This window comes from Bos indicus x Bos taurus, chromosome 3, assembly GCF_003369695.1.
Source record: "Bos indicus x Bos taurus breed Angus x Brahman F1 hybrid chromosome 3, Bos_hybrid_MaternalHap_v2.0, whole genome shotgun sequence".
NCBI classification, from domain to species: Eukaryota; Metazoa; Chordata; class Mammalia; order Artiodactyla; family Bovidae; genus Bos; species Bos indicus x Bos taurus.
In genome coordinates, this window is record NC_040078.1 from 14,353,582 (window position 1) to 14,365,752 (window position 12,171).

Here is a 12,171-nt window from a genome sequence, read left to right on the forward strand (position 1 = left end):
GCAGTCTGAGTATTGATTTGATCTTGTGACCAGGATCCTCACTGAGTCTTAGCTTTCAGGCTGCCACCTTTGCACAACCTGTGTCTTTATGGGCCTGGTTGGGGGCAAGTGGTAGACTTCCTGTCATCGGTGACCAGCTCCTACCACCTAGCCCCATCACATCTAGCTTGGAGGCATGGGGATGAACCTGATGATTGAGGAGTAAGGAGTGTTCTCCCCCTATTGCCAAGACAAGGTCGTTTTAGGGGAAAATTAGAGAACTCAGGCCCTACTCAAAACCTGAGCATGATTCTGAGAAGTTCTGGGTGACAGGCGTTCTGGCACAGCTAATAAGGATAAGTGGTAGGTCCATGTTTTTCCTTTTACCCCTTTTTTTTCACCTCTCCAGGAAATGGCTATGTCAGTGCTCGGGCTTCCCCTGGCCTCCTCCCCGTGGCCAACGGCAACAGCCTAAACAAGGTCATCCCTGCCAAGTCTCCACCCCCACCCGCCCACAGCGCCCAGCTTGGAGCCCCCAGCCGCAAGCCTGACCTGAGGGTCATCACTTCCCAGGGAGGAAAGGGGTTAATGCATCACTTGGTGAGTGGGGTGTTTGGACCAAGGGCAGGGGCTGAGGAATGGGAGAATGGGGAGGGAGGACAAAGCTGACCTCCAGTGGAAGAGATGAAAGTTAACCAGCAGCCAGGGCTTCCCGAGAGAATGTGGAATCGTGGCTTTTTATGAGCTCTTCCTCCCAAAGGGCCTTACGAGAGGTTGGAACACAGAATTACCAGCCTCACAGGGGGTGAAACGGGACACAAGGTGGGAGAGAAGGTTCCCTGGTGATAACAGGGGGATGAGAGGAGGACTTGCCCTTACAGCAGAGGGACGCGGGTTAGCCTGTGAGGATTTCCTCACTGGTGGGCTCTGGGAGATAGCACCTTCGGAGATCAGTGAAGAGCTCTGTCATTCTGGGCCAGAGAGCTGCCCTGCTCTGATGCAGAGGTAGATGGGATGGCCATGGGGGCAGGGGTGTGAGGGAAGGGCAAAGGCCAGAGACTGAACCATCCCCTTGGTTTTATTTCTGCTCCCAGACTGAGGACCATTTAGATCTGGTAAGTGAGGCTGTGAGGTGTTTGCTGTGGCTTTGAATCCCGGGCAAGCCCGTTGCTCTGTGGCCCCAGCATGGAGTGCTGTGTGTGCCCTGTCCTTGTACCTGAGTGTGCGCGTGGTGCTTGGTTAGCTGCCAGGAGTTGTGCTTAGTGCCAGGTGGGATACAGAAGTGAATGGGGTGGGGGCAAGGGGTCACACGTGCACGTGTGTGTACCTGAGTGTCTGTGGACATCTTCCTGTGATGTTGCTTTTGTGCAGACTCATCTCTGCGTGTGTGTGCACATGTGCGCGAGAGGGGAGCGGGCTTGCCCCAGGCCTCAGAGGCCCCATCTTGTTGTGTCCAGCATGCCTGCATTAGGCCCCTGCCCTCTGACTCTACTCAGGCCCACCCAGGACAGGGCCCTCCAGCGGAGTGCCAGCCAGACAGGAAAATTGGCTTTCTGGGGAAGCTGAGGCCAGGCAAGGCCAGAGTTGTCCTTGGCTGTGGGTTTCCCTGCCTCCCCCATCTCCATGTGCTCCTTCCTGCATACAGCCCGTCTTACAGACACTCAGAGGAGCACACAGCCACTCTTTCTCTCTCTCACACACACACACGTACATACCCACCCTCAGCCGGAGTGGGGCGGGGGCTCCTCCCCCCCCCGCCCATCTCCCTGACGGGAGGCCAGAGAGGCTGGAAAAGGCAGGCAGGCTTTGGCGGCCAACACGGCGGCAGTTTCTGCCCCACTGTGGAGTTGGAATAAACAAGTGACTCAGCGGCAGATGGAGCTGACAGCCCCACACACGTGCGTGCGTACACGCAGGCACACGCCACGCCAGGCCCCGCGTTCCCTTCACACATGCCAGCGTGCTTCGAGCAGGCTGTGTGCTGCAGTGTGGCGGACGGAGGGGCCAGCCAGGAGGAGAGTGGGGGTGGCGCCCCGGCTGGTGCTGGGGCTACAGGGCACCTTCCCCTTTGCACATGTGTAGGTGGGAGTACATCTGTGTGTGCACGTTTCTGTCTGTGGATTTCAGCATCTCTGTATGCACCTGTGTGTGTGTGTATCTCTGGGGCCTCCATGTTGAGGCATCCCACCTGGGCCTTGAGTTGCCCAGGTGGGCTTTGGAGTGGGGGGCCTGGGTAAAGCAGCCCACACATCTGCCACCTCTGACAGACTGTTTTCTCTTGCAGAACAATGCCCAGCGCCTCGGGGTCTCCCAGTCCACCCACTCGCTCACCACCCCAGTGGTTTCCGTGGCAACACCGAGTTTACTCAGCCAGGGCCTCCCCTTCTCTTCCATGCCCACTGCCTACAATACAGGTGAGTGTCCATGTTACATGTAGCCGGGTGCTGTTGACCTCGGGGCAGGGGTGGGACCACAGAGGAAACACAACGTATTCTCTGGGGGCTGCCCCAATCTGAGGAAGGTGTTGATTTGGGGGAGTCCCCAGGAAGTGGTACCCCGTTCCAGTATTCTTGCCTGGAAATCCCATGGACAGAGGAGCCTGGTGGGCTGTATAGTCCCTGGGGTCGCAGAGCTGGACATGAATGAGCACACACACAGCACACTGCCTAATTAAGGGTGCCAGGTTTAGCAGATAGCAGCATCAGATGCTACTCACACGGTGCTGGTGTTCCTGGAACTGTCTCTAAGACATAGTTACAGAAGAATTATTCATTGTTTTCGTCGGAAAAATCAAATTTAAGTGAGTGTGAGTATCCCTTATTTTTACATAGGATCTGATGGAGATGGAGAGCCCTGTCCTTGGGCAGCTCCCGTCTGAGGTGGGCTGAGCAGCTGGGTGACTCAGGCTGACCAGGTCGGGGAGTGGGGAGGGAAGCATGTCCAGGTCCGGAAGGAGGAGGATGAAGAAATGAGAGAGAGGGAGGCGGTGGAGGCCCGAGAGGAAGCATGGTTAGGAAGGTGTATCCAGCTTCCTGGGGAAGCCAAGTAGGGACTCTAGGGCAAGGTGGAGGAGGAAGAAGCGGGCTCTAACCCTGATGTTGGCTTGGTGGAATGATGATGGGGGAAGGGAGGAGGAAGTCCCATGAAGGTGGGGGAGGGTATCTGAAGTCTGATGAAGGTGGGGGAGGGGATCTGAAGGTGACGTGTCGCTTGGTGACATGAGGGAGGCCTCTGGGTAGAAGAATTCAGAAAGGACACCCAGTGCTTGGACTGTCTTGGGTCCCCAGGGCTGTCCCGGCCTCTGTCACCCACTCACACCCTCCCAGGAACAGTCTGTGACGGAACATCCTCGCCTGCATTCCAAGCTGCTGTGTCAAGAAGGACTTCCCAGTGCAGAAATGCCTTGTCACCTTGCTTCATAGCATCTGTGTGGCTGTGACCCTGGTCTGTTTTTCTCACTGAGGCGAGCCTCTTATGTTCCCCAGCTTCTCTCAGCTGTGAGTGACTTGCATCAGGGCTGTTCTGCAGTGAAATCAGACTAGACCAGAGACCGCTAAACTTCTCCCCACTCTCCAAGCCCCCATTCCAGAGTTGAATCATGCTAGGTAGGTCCCAGACACCAGTACAGAGAGCCACAGAATCCCACCTCTTCCCTGTGTGTAGAAATCAGAACCCAGCCCTGTGTGTAGGAAAGGCCCTTAGGGCAGGTGAAAGAGCTGGAGGGACTGCCCCATGTTGAGGGGCAGACCTGGCATGTGTGCTGGGGGTCCAGAGTGTATCACCGGGTGTTTGTGCAGCCCGTTGTCCCTTGCACGTGCTCCTGTGTGTGCACTCCTGAGTTGTCGTGTCCTTGGGCAGCTTTAGAGAGGACTGCTTCAGATGGCTGCACCCTTGGAGCCCAGCAGGAGTTCTCCCCAGTGAGTTGTGGGTGGCCGGGGTCTCTGAGGCCCTTTTGGCCCTGGCAGCCTGGGTGGTTGGTAGAGGGCAGCGCTCAGGAGCTGCTGTTGACTGGAGAATCCCATGGTGGTGGTTTCCTGCCGTCTTCTCAGGTCCTTCACCGGTCTCTGTGGAGCAGGAGGGAGGTTAGTCGGTGTCCGTGAACCTGGGACAGACATTCAGCAAAGCCAGACTTTAGACTCTATTTGTCAGGCTGGTGAGAAAGGAGATTCTGACCCTGGGCTGCCCTCGGAGCCCTGCTGGGAAGTGTTTGGGCTTTCTCACATCCTCTGGAAAACCAGGGGCTCCAGTTCCTCCTGCTGCAGGAGTAGTTAAGTAGATCTCAGTCTAAACAGCAGGTGTTTTCAGGTGACTCTCTGTATACAAACAGAACCCCAGTGAACACGTTGCTGTTTAGTTGTTCACTGTTTACAGTCCCTGGCCCCCGTCCAAACTCCAGCTGGGGGTGATCTGCCTCTGGAAATACCACGGGTAAGGGACAGGCCTGGCCCCTTGTTGACACTGGCTGCAGAGGTCTGGCTGTGGTCCTTCTAAGAGCAGACCAAGGGGCCGGTGGGGAGTCAAATCTGTAGGTAGACAGGGCGGGAGTGTGGTGGGAAAGTGCAGGAGTGGGGGTTGAGTCCCTACCAGTCACTGGCTGGGGGCGTCGGGCAAGGCACCGCGCTCCTCAGAGTTGGTGTCCTTGTTTCTGAAATGAACGTTGTAAAGAGTTGGTCCTCCGGGCTCCTGTCTGCCCTTGGTCTGCCTTTTAAATTTAAGTGTCTCAACACTCCTGGCTAACACTGTTGTAAGACCAGAGGCAAGCATAGACCATCTATAGAGTGAGATTCAAAGATAATAAAGAAGCCTGGGGTCTTGTCTGAGCTCTGCCATTGGTTTTCACTGTGACCTGGGGAGAGTTCCTCAAACTTGAGGCTGCAGTTACCTTGTTGGTGAGTGAATAATAACAGCAGGTGAATCCTGTGAATATTTACTATGTGCCAGACACCGTTCTCTAAGCTTCATATGCATTAACTCACTCAGTCCTCAAAGCAGCTGTGTGAGGCAGGCAGGTTTATTGCCTCCAGTTTACAGACAGAATGAGTTCACCAAAGTCACATGGCCTGTGAGTGGAGGTGGCCAGGAAGTCTGACCCCATGGCTCGCATCCTGCTCCTATCTGTTCCATTACACAGATAATCCTGTCTTCCCCGCTCCAGAGGCTGCAGCAGACAGCCCCTCAGGTGGTGTGGCAGGGGGCTGGCTGGTCGGCACGTCCTCCCCACCACAGCACAGTGCTGTCGGCCCTGTTCCTCAGGGGAGACATTTTCTAAACAGTCCCAAACAGGCTGCGGCATGAAATACAACAGGGCTGTGTAAATTGTGAAACATTTCACGGTTCTGTTTGTTCTGTGACAGTGCAAACATCACAGTTTCTTCACTGAGACAGGCATTTTGGAAAACAAGACGCGCCACCTCATGGGGAAATCACCAGACCCCGGGCGGTTGTCCCGCAGGCCCGTTTCCCTCACAGGCCCTCCTGGGCAGCAGAGGTGCGTTCACTTGAGTTTGTGGGCGCAGCAGCTGGAACCCTTGCTGCCACCTGTCCTGTGTGTTGGGCTTGAGGAATGGTGGTTCCAGTCGTTCGTTTCAGAGGCGCCACTCACCTAGCCTTTCCCTCGACTCCCCTCTGTCCCAGAAAGGCACTTGGAACTTGGCAGTTGAAGAGATGACAGTTAGACATATATTAGACTTTCCCTACCTACCTTTTTCCCCTTCTTTTTTAAAACTGGCATTCTAAAAGTGATACCTACACATGGCTGGGGGAAAAAAAAGTTCAACACTTGTTTTAAAAAACCACCTCTCTTTTACATCCTGTTAAAAAGCAGCACCTCGTGGTTAAGATTTGCGTTTCTTTGAGTGCCGTCTTCACTGAGTTCAGATGGGCTGATTTAATTATTCACAGCTATCATTAACAGCTCCCCCCACCTTAATAGAACTGGAGGCGGCTCCCCAGGGCGTGGGAGCCTCTATTCTCTTTCCCACAGTGGGAAGCTCCCCCTCACTTTCCTCCCTTACCCTGTACAGATTACCAGTTGACCAGTGCAGAGCTCTCCTCCTTACCAGCCTTCAGTTCACCTGGGGGGCTGTCGCTCAGCAACGTCACTGCCTGGCAGCAGCCGCAGCAGCCACCCCAGCCGCAGCCTCCACAGCAGCCGCAGCCGCAGCCACCCCAGCCACCCCAGCAGCCACAACAGCCACCTCAGCAGCAGCCCCACCTGGTCCCTGTGTCTCTCAGCAACCTAATGTGAGTCCTGGGGGCCGCCCTGCCGGTGTCCGTGGCGGGAGAGTGACGGGCGGGAAGAGGAGAGGCCTTCAGAGATCTGAAATCCCTTCAGGGTTGTTGTCAGTGGACAGCATGCGAGCCACTAAGTGGCAGGCCTGGCATCCCTGGTGTGGGCCTGGGAGACCCACCTGAGCCTCTCCCCTAGCCAGCCCAGGGGTGGGGGGCCCCCAAGGCTGCAGAAGATGACATGGGTTAGAAAGAAAACTAACACGGTTTATCTTCTTCTTTTCCCTCCTCGGCGCCACCCCCGGCCGCCCTGCCTTTCTGGTCTCTTTCTCCATACACCTGTCCCCAACCCAACCCCACCTCCCATCTTCTCATTCTCTGTCCTTTCTCTGTCTTGTGACCTCCCCTCACTTTTTCTGTCACTCATGTCCTCTCTTCTGTCCCCTGCACTCCTGCCCATTGCCTATCTCCAGCCCGGGCAGCCCCTTGCCCCACGTGGGTGCCGCCCTCACAGTCACCACCCACCCCCACATCAGCATCAAGTCGGAACCAGTGTCCCCCAGCCGTGAGCGCAGCCCTGCGCCTCCGCCTCCAGCTGTGTTTCCGGCTACCCGCCCTGAGCCTGGCGACGCTCTCAGCAGCCCGGCTGGGGGCTCCTACGAGACGGGGGACCGGGATGATGGACGGGGGGACTTCGGGCCCACACTGGGCCTGCTGCGCCCAGCCCCAGAGCCTGAGGCTGAGGGCTCAGCTGTGAAGAGGATGCGACTCGACACCTGGGTACTGTAGCGTCGCCCCTCCTGTCTGCCGTTGTCTGCTCCACCCAGGGACTGCCCCATAAGCCCCCCAGCCTGTCTCGTCTCCCACCCACAAGGCCTTGTGGCCAGCTAGCCCTTCCGTCAGCCCTCACAGGGCAGGACTGGCACCCTTTTCCCCCGCCAGAGGCCCATCTCCCCTGCCTCCAGCATCAGTCCTGCTGCTTGATGACTTCCCCCTCAGAGCTGGCCCTGCCACCAGAGTCCTGGCCCTACTGGGAGAGGGGCGTGGGGGCACAGAGCCTGTAGTCTGGGCCACGCCCTCACACCCCCTTCTCCATCTCCTCTCTTCACAGACATTAAAGTGACGATCCCCACTCCCCTCCTCTCCGCCTCCCTGATGAAGAGTTGACAATCTCACCGCCCACCCCTCCCTGTCCTGGGCTCCTCCTGCTCGACCCCCCACTTCCTTTCTTGTGCTCCGTGTCCTGTTGACGGTTACATTTGTGTATAATTATTATATTATTATTATTATTATTATATTTTTTTTAATTTGGATTCTCGCTTTGGAGAGGGGATGCACCCATCCCCTCTTTCTGCACCCCCCGCCATTTTCACTGGCTGGGAGGGGCTCTTTTTTGCGGGAAGGGGGGGACACTTTGCACGTTGTACACATATGCTGCAGGAGGGGGTGGGGGCCCGACAGGCCTTGGGAAAGGACAGGCGCCGAGCCCTGCATGCGGAGCCCTCCCACCCCATCCCCCAGATAGAGGGAAATAACCAAAAAAACTACCAAACAACAAAAACCCCTTACAATAGACTGAGACCCAGAGTCGGCTCAATGAGTGGTGGTGTGTTTTAGGGGGAAGAGGAGGCAGAGGTTCTGAAAAGGGTCTCTGCCTCCGGGCTGTTCTTGTGGCCACGGGCCCATGGGGCAGAATACCCAGGCCTGGGCCCCAAACGCCCCTGTGCACGCGCACGCACACTCTCCCATTCTTGTGTGAGCTGCGCCTCCAAGGTGTGGAGGTGCTGGCCTAGCGAGCACTGGGGCTGGAAGGCTGCCTGGGAATCCGGGGCTGTCGGGGAGGGGGTTGAGCTGGGGCCCCCTGTGAAGCACAGTAGGAGAGAGACAGAGCCATGAGGAGAGAGCTGAGGAGGGGCCGAGGGGCTGGGGCAGGGGGTGAGTTGGGCCCCCTCCCTTCCCCAGCGTTTTCTCTAAGATATACAGTGCAATAGCTCCCTGTCCCTCAGCTGACACCAGCCCAGCAAAGCTGGCCACGAAGTGCAGGGCGAACCGGGAGAGGGAGGTGGCTCCACAGGAGACGCCTCAGGCACCCTGGGGTCCTTGCATCCAGGGACTAGAGTGAGTGAGGGGACTCGCTCTTCCTTGCACGTACACATCCCCAGGGGAGTGGACCTGGGGTGGTGTGCGAGGCTGGGAGAGGGAACAGAGGAGGCCCGAAGAAAGCCTGCCTCCCTTCTTTCCTCCTTGCCCCTCTCCTGCCCGCCTCCCAGCTCCTTCCGCTCCTGGCCCCCCTCCCCTGCTCTTGGCGCCCTCATTGTCTCGCTACCTCCTGCCCCACCACCCCCAGGCCGCATCCCACCTTCCCTCTTGGCTACTGTAATTGTAAATAGCAACCTTTGGAAAACGTTAGCAGTGTAACAGTCCAGGAAACTGTTTTTTTGTTGTTGTTGTATTGATATGAAATGAGATTCTATTTTTGTCAAAGTATATTGTAATAATAATGACTCAAACGGCCCGTACTGTACAGACGAGATTCTTCTGCTGTTGTTCTTGCTCCCCTCCCTTCCCCCCAAGTCCACCCTCTCTGCTGCCTCCCCAGTGGGGGCGGCCAAAACGTGGGGTCCAGGGACCTCAGGCTGGATCACAGATCAAACTGGAGGGGGCAGGCCCCCGGCCCGCAACCCACCACCACCCCCTGCCCTCCAGGGCCTGGCCTGGGGTGACGTGGGCAGGCAGACTGGGGCCTGCCCCACTCCTTCACAGAAGCCCAGCTCCTCTGCCCAAGGGCTGCAGTGCTCCCTTGGGGTTTCATCCCGATGAGAAAGTAGAGTTAGACAAGGCCCGGTTGGTTGTGTGGTAGGTGAGTCAATGCCTGCCTCTGCGATCCAGCTGCTTGCAGTATTCCGACACTTGATGCAGGGAAGGAAACAGAAGCAGAGGGGTTCGTGTGACCGCACAGGTACCTGAGTGTGTTTATGAGGGCACCTGGTATTTATGTGTCTGAGTGTACCTTTGTATTTATGTGTGTGTGTATGATTGCATGGGTGTGCCTTTGTGTCTCTGAGCCCGTCTGGGCATGTATGTGAGTCTCCGTGTGAATTGAGCTCTGAGGGCGCACGTGCGTGCCTGTGTTTGTGTATGTGCACGTGTGTGCCTGAGTGTGTGTTTACAGAGGGACAGATGGCTCTTGCAGCCATACAGCCCTGGCTTCCTGCTCTGTGACCCTCCTTCCTGAGCCCCACTCTCTTTTCTCTGCTCCATCACCTGTTCCCACCCTCAACTCTAATGTTTGTACTTCAGTTCGGGGGGATCTGGCATTGGCCCTCTTCGCTTCTCCCTGTTGCCCTACCTCTCCTGCAGCTCCACGCACAATTGTCCACCCAGTGCCCACACCTCTATCCACAGGTCCCTCTCCTGGAGTCCCCGCTTCCCCCCACCCCCATCCTGCTCTTAGGATGACACTCAAGTTCTTCTTCCTCTCTGAAGCTTTTTCCGTGCTGGGGCAGTCATTCTTCCTTACAGCTTACCTGCCCCCCCAGCCCCTGCCAGCTGGGCACGCACACAGCATGCCCAGTCTTCTGCAGGTTCCTAGAGGGAGTGTCAGGAATAGAGGAGACTCGATCAGGACCTTGGAAGAAGCCAGGGTGTAGTTTCGCGCATGCATGTGTGCGTCCCCGGAGCCTTGCCCAGCGCCTGGCACATAGCCAGCGCTCGGTAAGTGCTGAGTGGGTGAAAGGTGAATGACAGGTGCTCAGTGAGCGCTGAATGGCTGGCCTTCCCTCTCAGGCTGTTCCCGCCATCAGCCCAGCCCCTTTCTAGGCCGGGCTCGGCCACGTTAAACCCGGGATGGGGGTGAGGGCCCCTGCAGTTCACGGTGCAATATTCACCAGTTTTGCCCTCTGCCTTGTATCGGCAAACCTGGCTTTCGATTACCATGTGTGGATGTGTATGTGTCCTTTTCTTTCTATTCCTGGGGGCAGGAGCTGATCCGTGATTGAATATGTGACCTTTCTGCAAGTCAGTATCCCAGAGTTTCTCCTGGGGGTAGCGGGCTCCTGGCCGGCCCAATGAGCTGGTCCCTGAGAACCCAGATCTCAAGTAGAGACTTCATTTCTTCTTCTTCTCACAAGCCAAATTTGCCTCCACCCACTCCTTCCTCCAAAGAACTGGGCATTTGCCAAAGTAATCACTGGAGTCATCTAATGCCCCTCCCCTCCCCAGGTTTCCCACAGCTTTCAGGGATAGTGGGCAAGAGGACCCTCCCCCCGACACACACCCCCCACAGTGGAACACACCATTTCTCCTCCCCCCAGCAGTGCACACAATGCAGCGAGACTGACCCCTGACCTTTATCCAGCCTTTCCCACCTTGAACAGGAAGGAAGTAATGCACCTTCTCTTGCTGATTATTTATTTGTTTGGAGAGACAGAAATGATGTAAAAGTGTATCTAGAAATATCTATATCTATATATTTTTAACTGACTCTTTGGAATCCCCTGGGGTGGGGTGGGGGGTGCAATTAGGCTTTCATGGAGGAGAGGCAACATGGAGCCTGGGAATGCCTCATCTCCCCTCTTACCACCTCTCTCCGTCCCCTAAGCAGTTGGTAGAAGGAATGGGACTTGTATGGGGGGAGGAGGGGCTGGAATGTTATATGGAGAATCTGGATTCTCTCTGTCTTCCCCACTAAAGTTCCAGAGGGAAGGCGGGGAGGCGGAGGGAGGGGGAGACAGGCCGTGGAGGTGCCCCACCCTCAAACCCGACAATCACCCACACTCCTGGGGCTCCTCCTGGGTCCTGGGCAGGGCGAGTCCAAGTGTGTGGCTGTTGATTTGTTTTCAATATTTCTTTTCGTGCTGTATGGTGATGCTTTCTTAGTATTCTACACAATAAGAAAAGACAAAGTCCTCGAGATTCTTATGAGTTTTGTTTGAAAACTCTTTCACTATATTTGTTGTAAAGAGGTTTACTATTAAAAGAAAAAGAATACACGTTTCTGATACTTCGGCCTGGGTTCTGGTTTCTTTGGTGCGGTCGGCTGAGGAGGGGAAGGAAGGGCTGAGTGGCCCTGTCACGGTGAGAGATCATAGCTTCACCTTGGCAGGAAAGAATGGTGGTTAGCCTGCCAGATACTCAGCATATCTGAGGTGGGGGTTTCAGGTGAGAATTTCTTCCAGATGCTCTGTCAGAAGCAGAGGCAGCCCGAGGACTAAGGGGGGTTGTCTGGTTAGAAGCAGGGAAGGGAAGAACCAATACTGCCCAAGGCCAAGTCAGGAATGATTGGAGTGTGTGTGGTGGAGGAGTAGTGGGGTAGAGGGAGACCTTCGCCTACTGAAAATTCTTCCACGGGAGCAACTTGCCCAGGCATTATGTTAGGCACAAATGGATTCCGTGTTCACAGCACCCAGAGTTCCCTCCAGCAGGGGCAGCTGCCCCACCCCTTCCTTTTGAAGTGCTTTTAACAGTTCCATGGAGCCTCTCTCTGCCCTCCTCGCTACCCCAAAGGGCTTCCCCACCTGCCTTTCTGCAGAGGCTGGCAGAGGCTGGTGGCTCATACTCTTGCAGCCCCATGCCCTGCACAGCCAAGCGGTGGGGCAGGTGCAGGCGCTGTGGAGGAGAGTGCATATGCAGGGCTTGTTAAGTTACTAAGTCGTTGGCCACCCCATGGACTGTGGCCCACCAGGCTCCTCTGTCCGTGGGATTCCCCAGGCAAGAATACTGGAGTGGATTGCCATTTCCTTCACCAGGGGATCTTTCCCACCCAGGGATCGAACCTACGTCTCCTGTATTAGCAGGCAGGTTCTTTACCACCGAGCCACCAGGGAAGCCATAGGGAGGGCTTGGCTCACTACTAACAGGGTTTGGCCACTCCTCTGTACCAGGCTCACACTAGGTGCTGCAGAGGCAAAGATGGAGTATGAAGGGCTCGTATAACGGCGGAGACAGGCCTGCAAATGCCTAAGA

General features: G+C 56.2%; 1 protein-coding gene across 4 annotated transcripts in view; it reads left to right on the forward strand.

Annotated features, from left to right (window-relative positions):
• The window catches only part of MEF2D (myocyte enhancer factor 2D), a 33,055-nt gene extending 21,842 nt beyond the window's left edge, over window positions 1-11,213 (forward strand). For 2 of the 4 annotated variants that reach the window (XM_027530175.1, XM_027530164.1), the window contains exons 7-12: window positions 389-579; window positions 1,074-1,094; window positions 2,264-2,393; window positions 6,003-6,222; window positions 6,681-6,987; window positions 7,319-11,213. In XM_027530175.1, the coding sequence (XP_027385976.1) occupies window positions 389-579; window positions 1,074-1,094; window positions 2,264-2,393; window positions 6,003-6,222; window positions 6,681-6,987; window positions 7,319-7,330 (881 nt within the window). In that variant the 3' untranslated portion in view covers window positions 7,331-11,213. The remainder of the gene's footprint in view (window positions 1-388; window positions 580-1,073; window positions 1,095-2,263; window positions 2,394-6,002; window positions 6,223-6,680; window positions 6,988-7,318) is intronic. The other 2 variants (XM_027530189.1, XM_027530180.1) reach the window with 1 other exon arrangement.
• The last annotated feature ends 958 nt before the right edge of the window (window positions 11,214-12,171 follow it).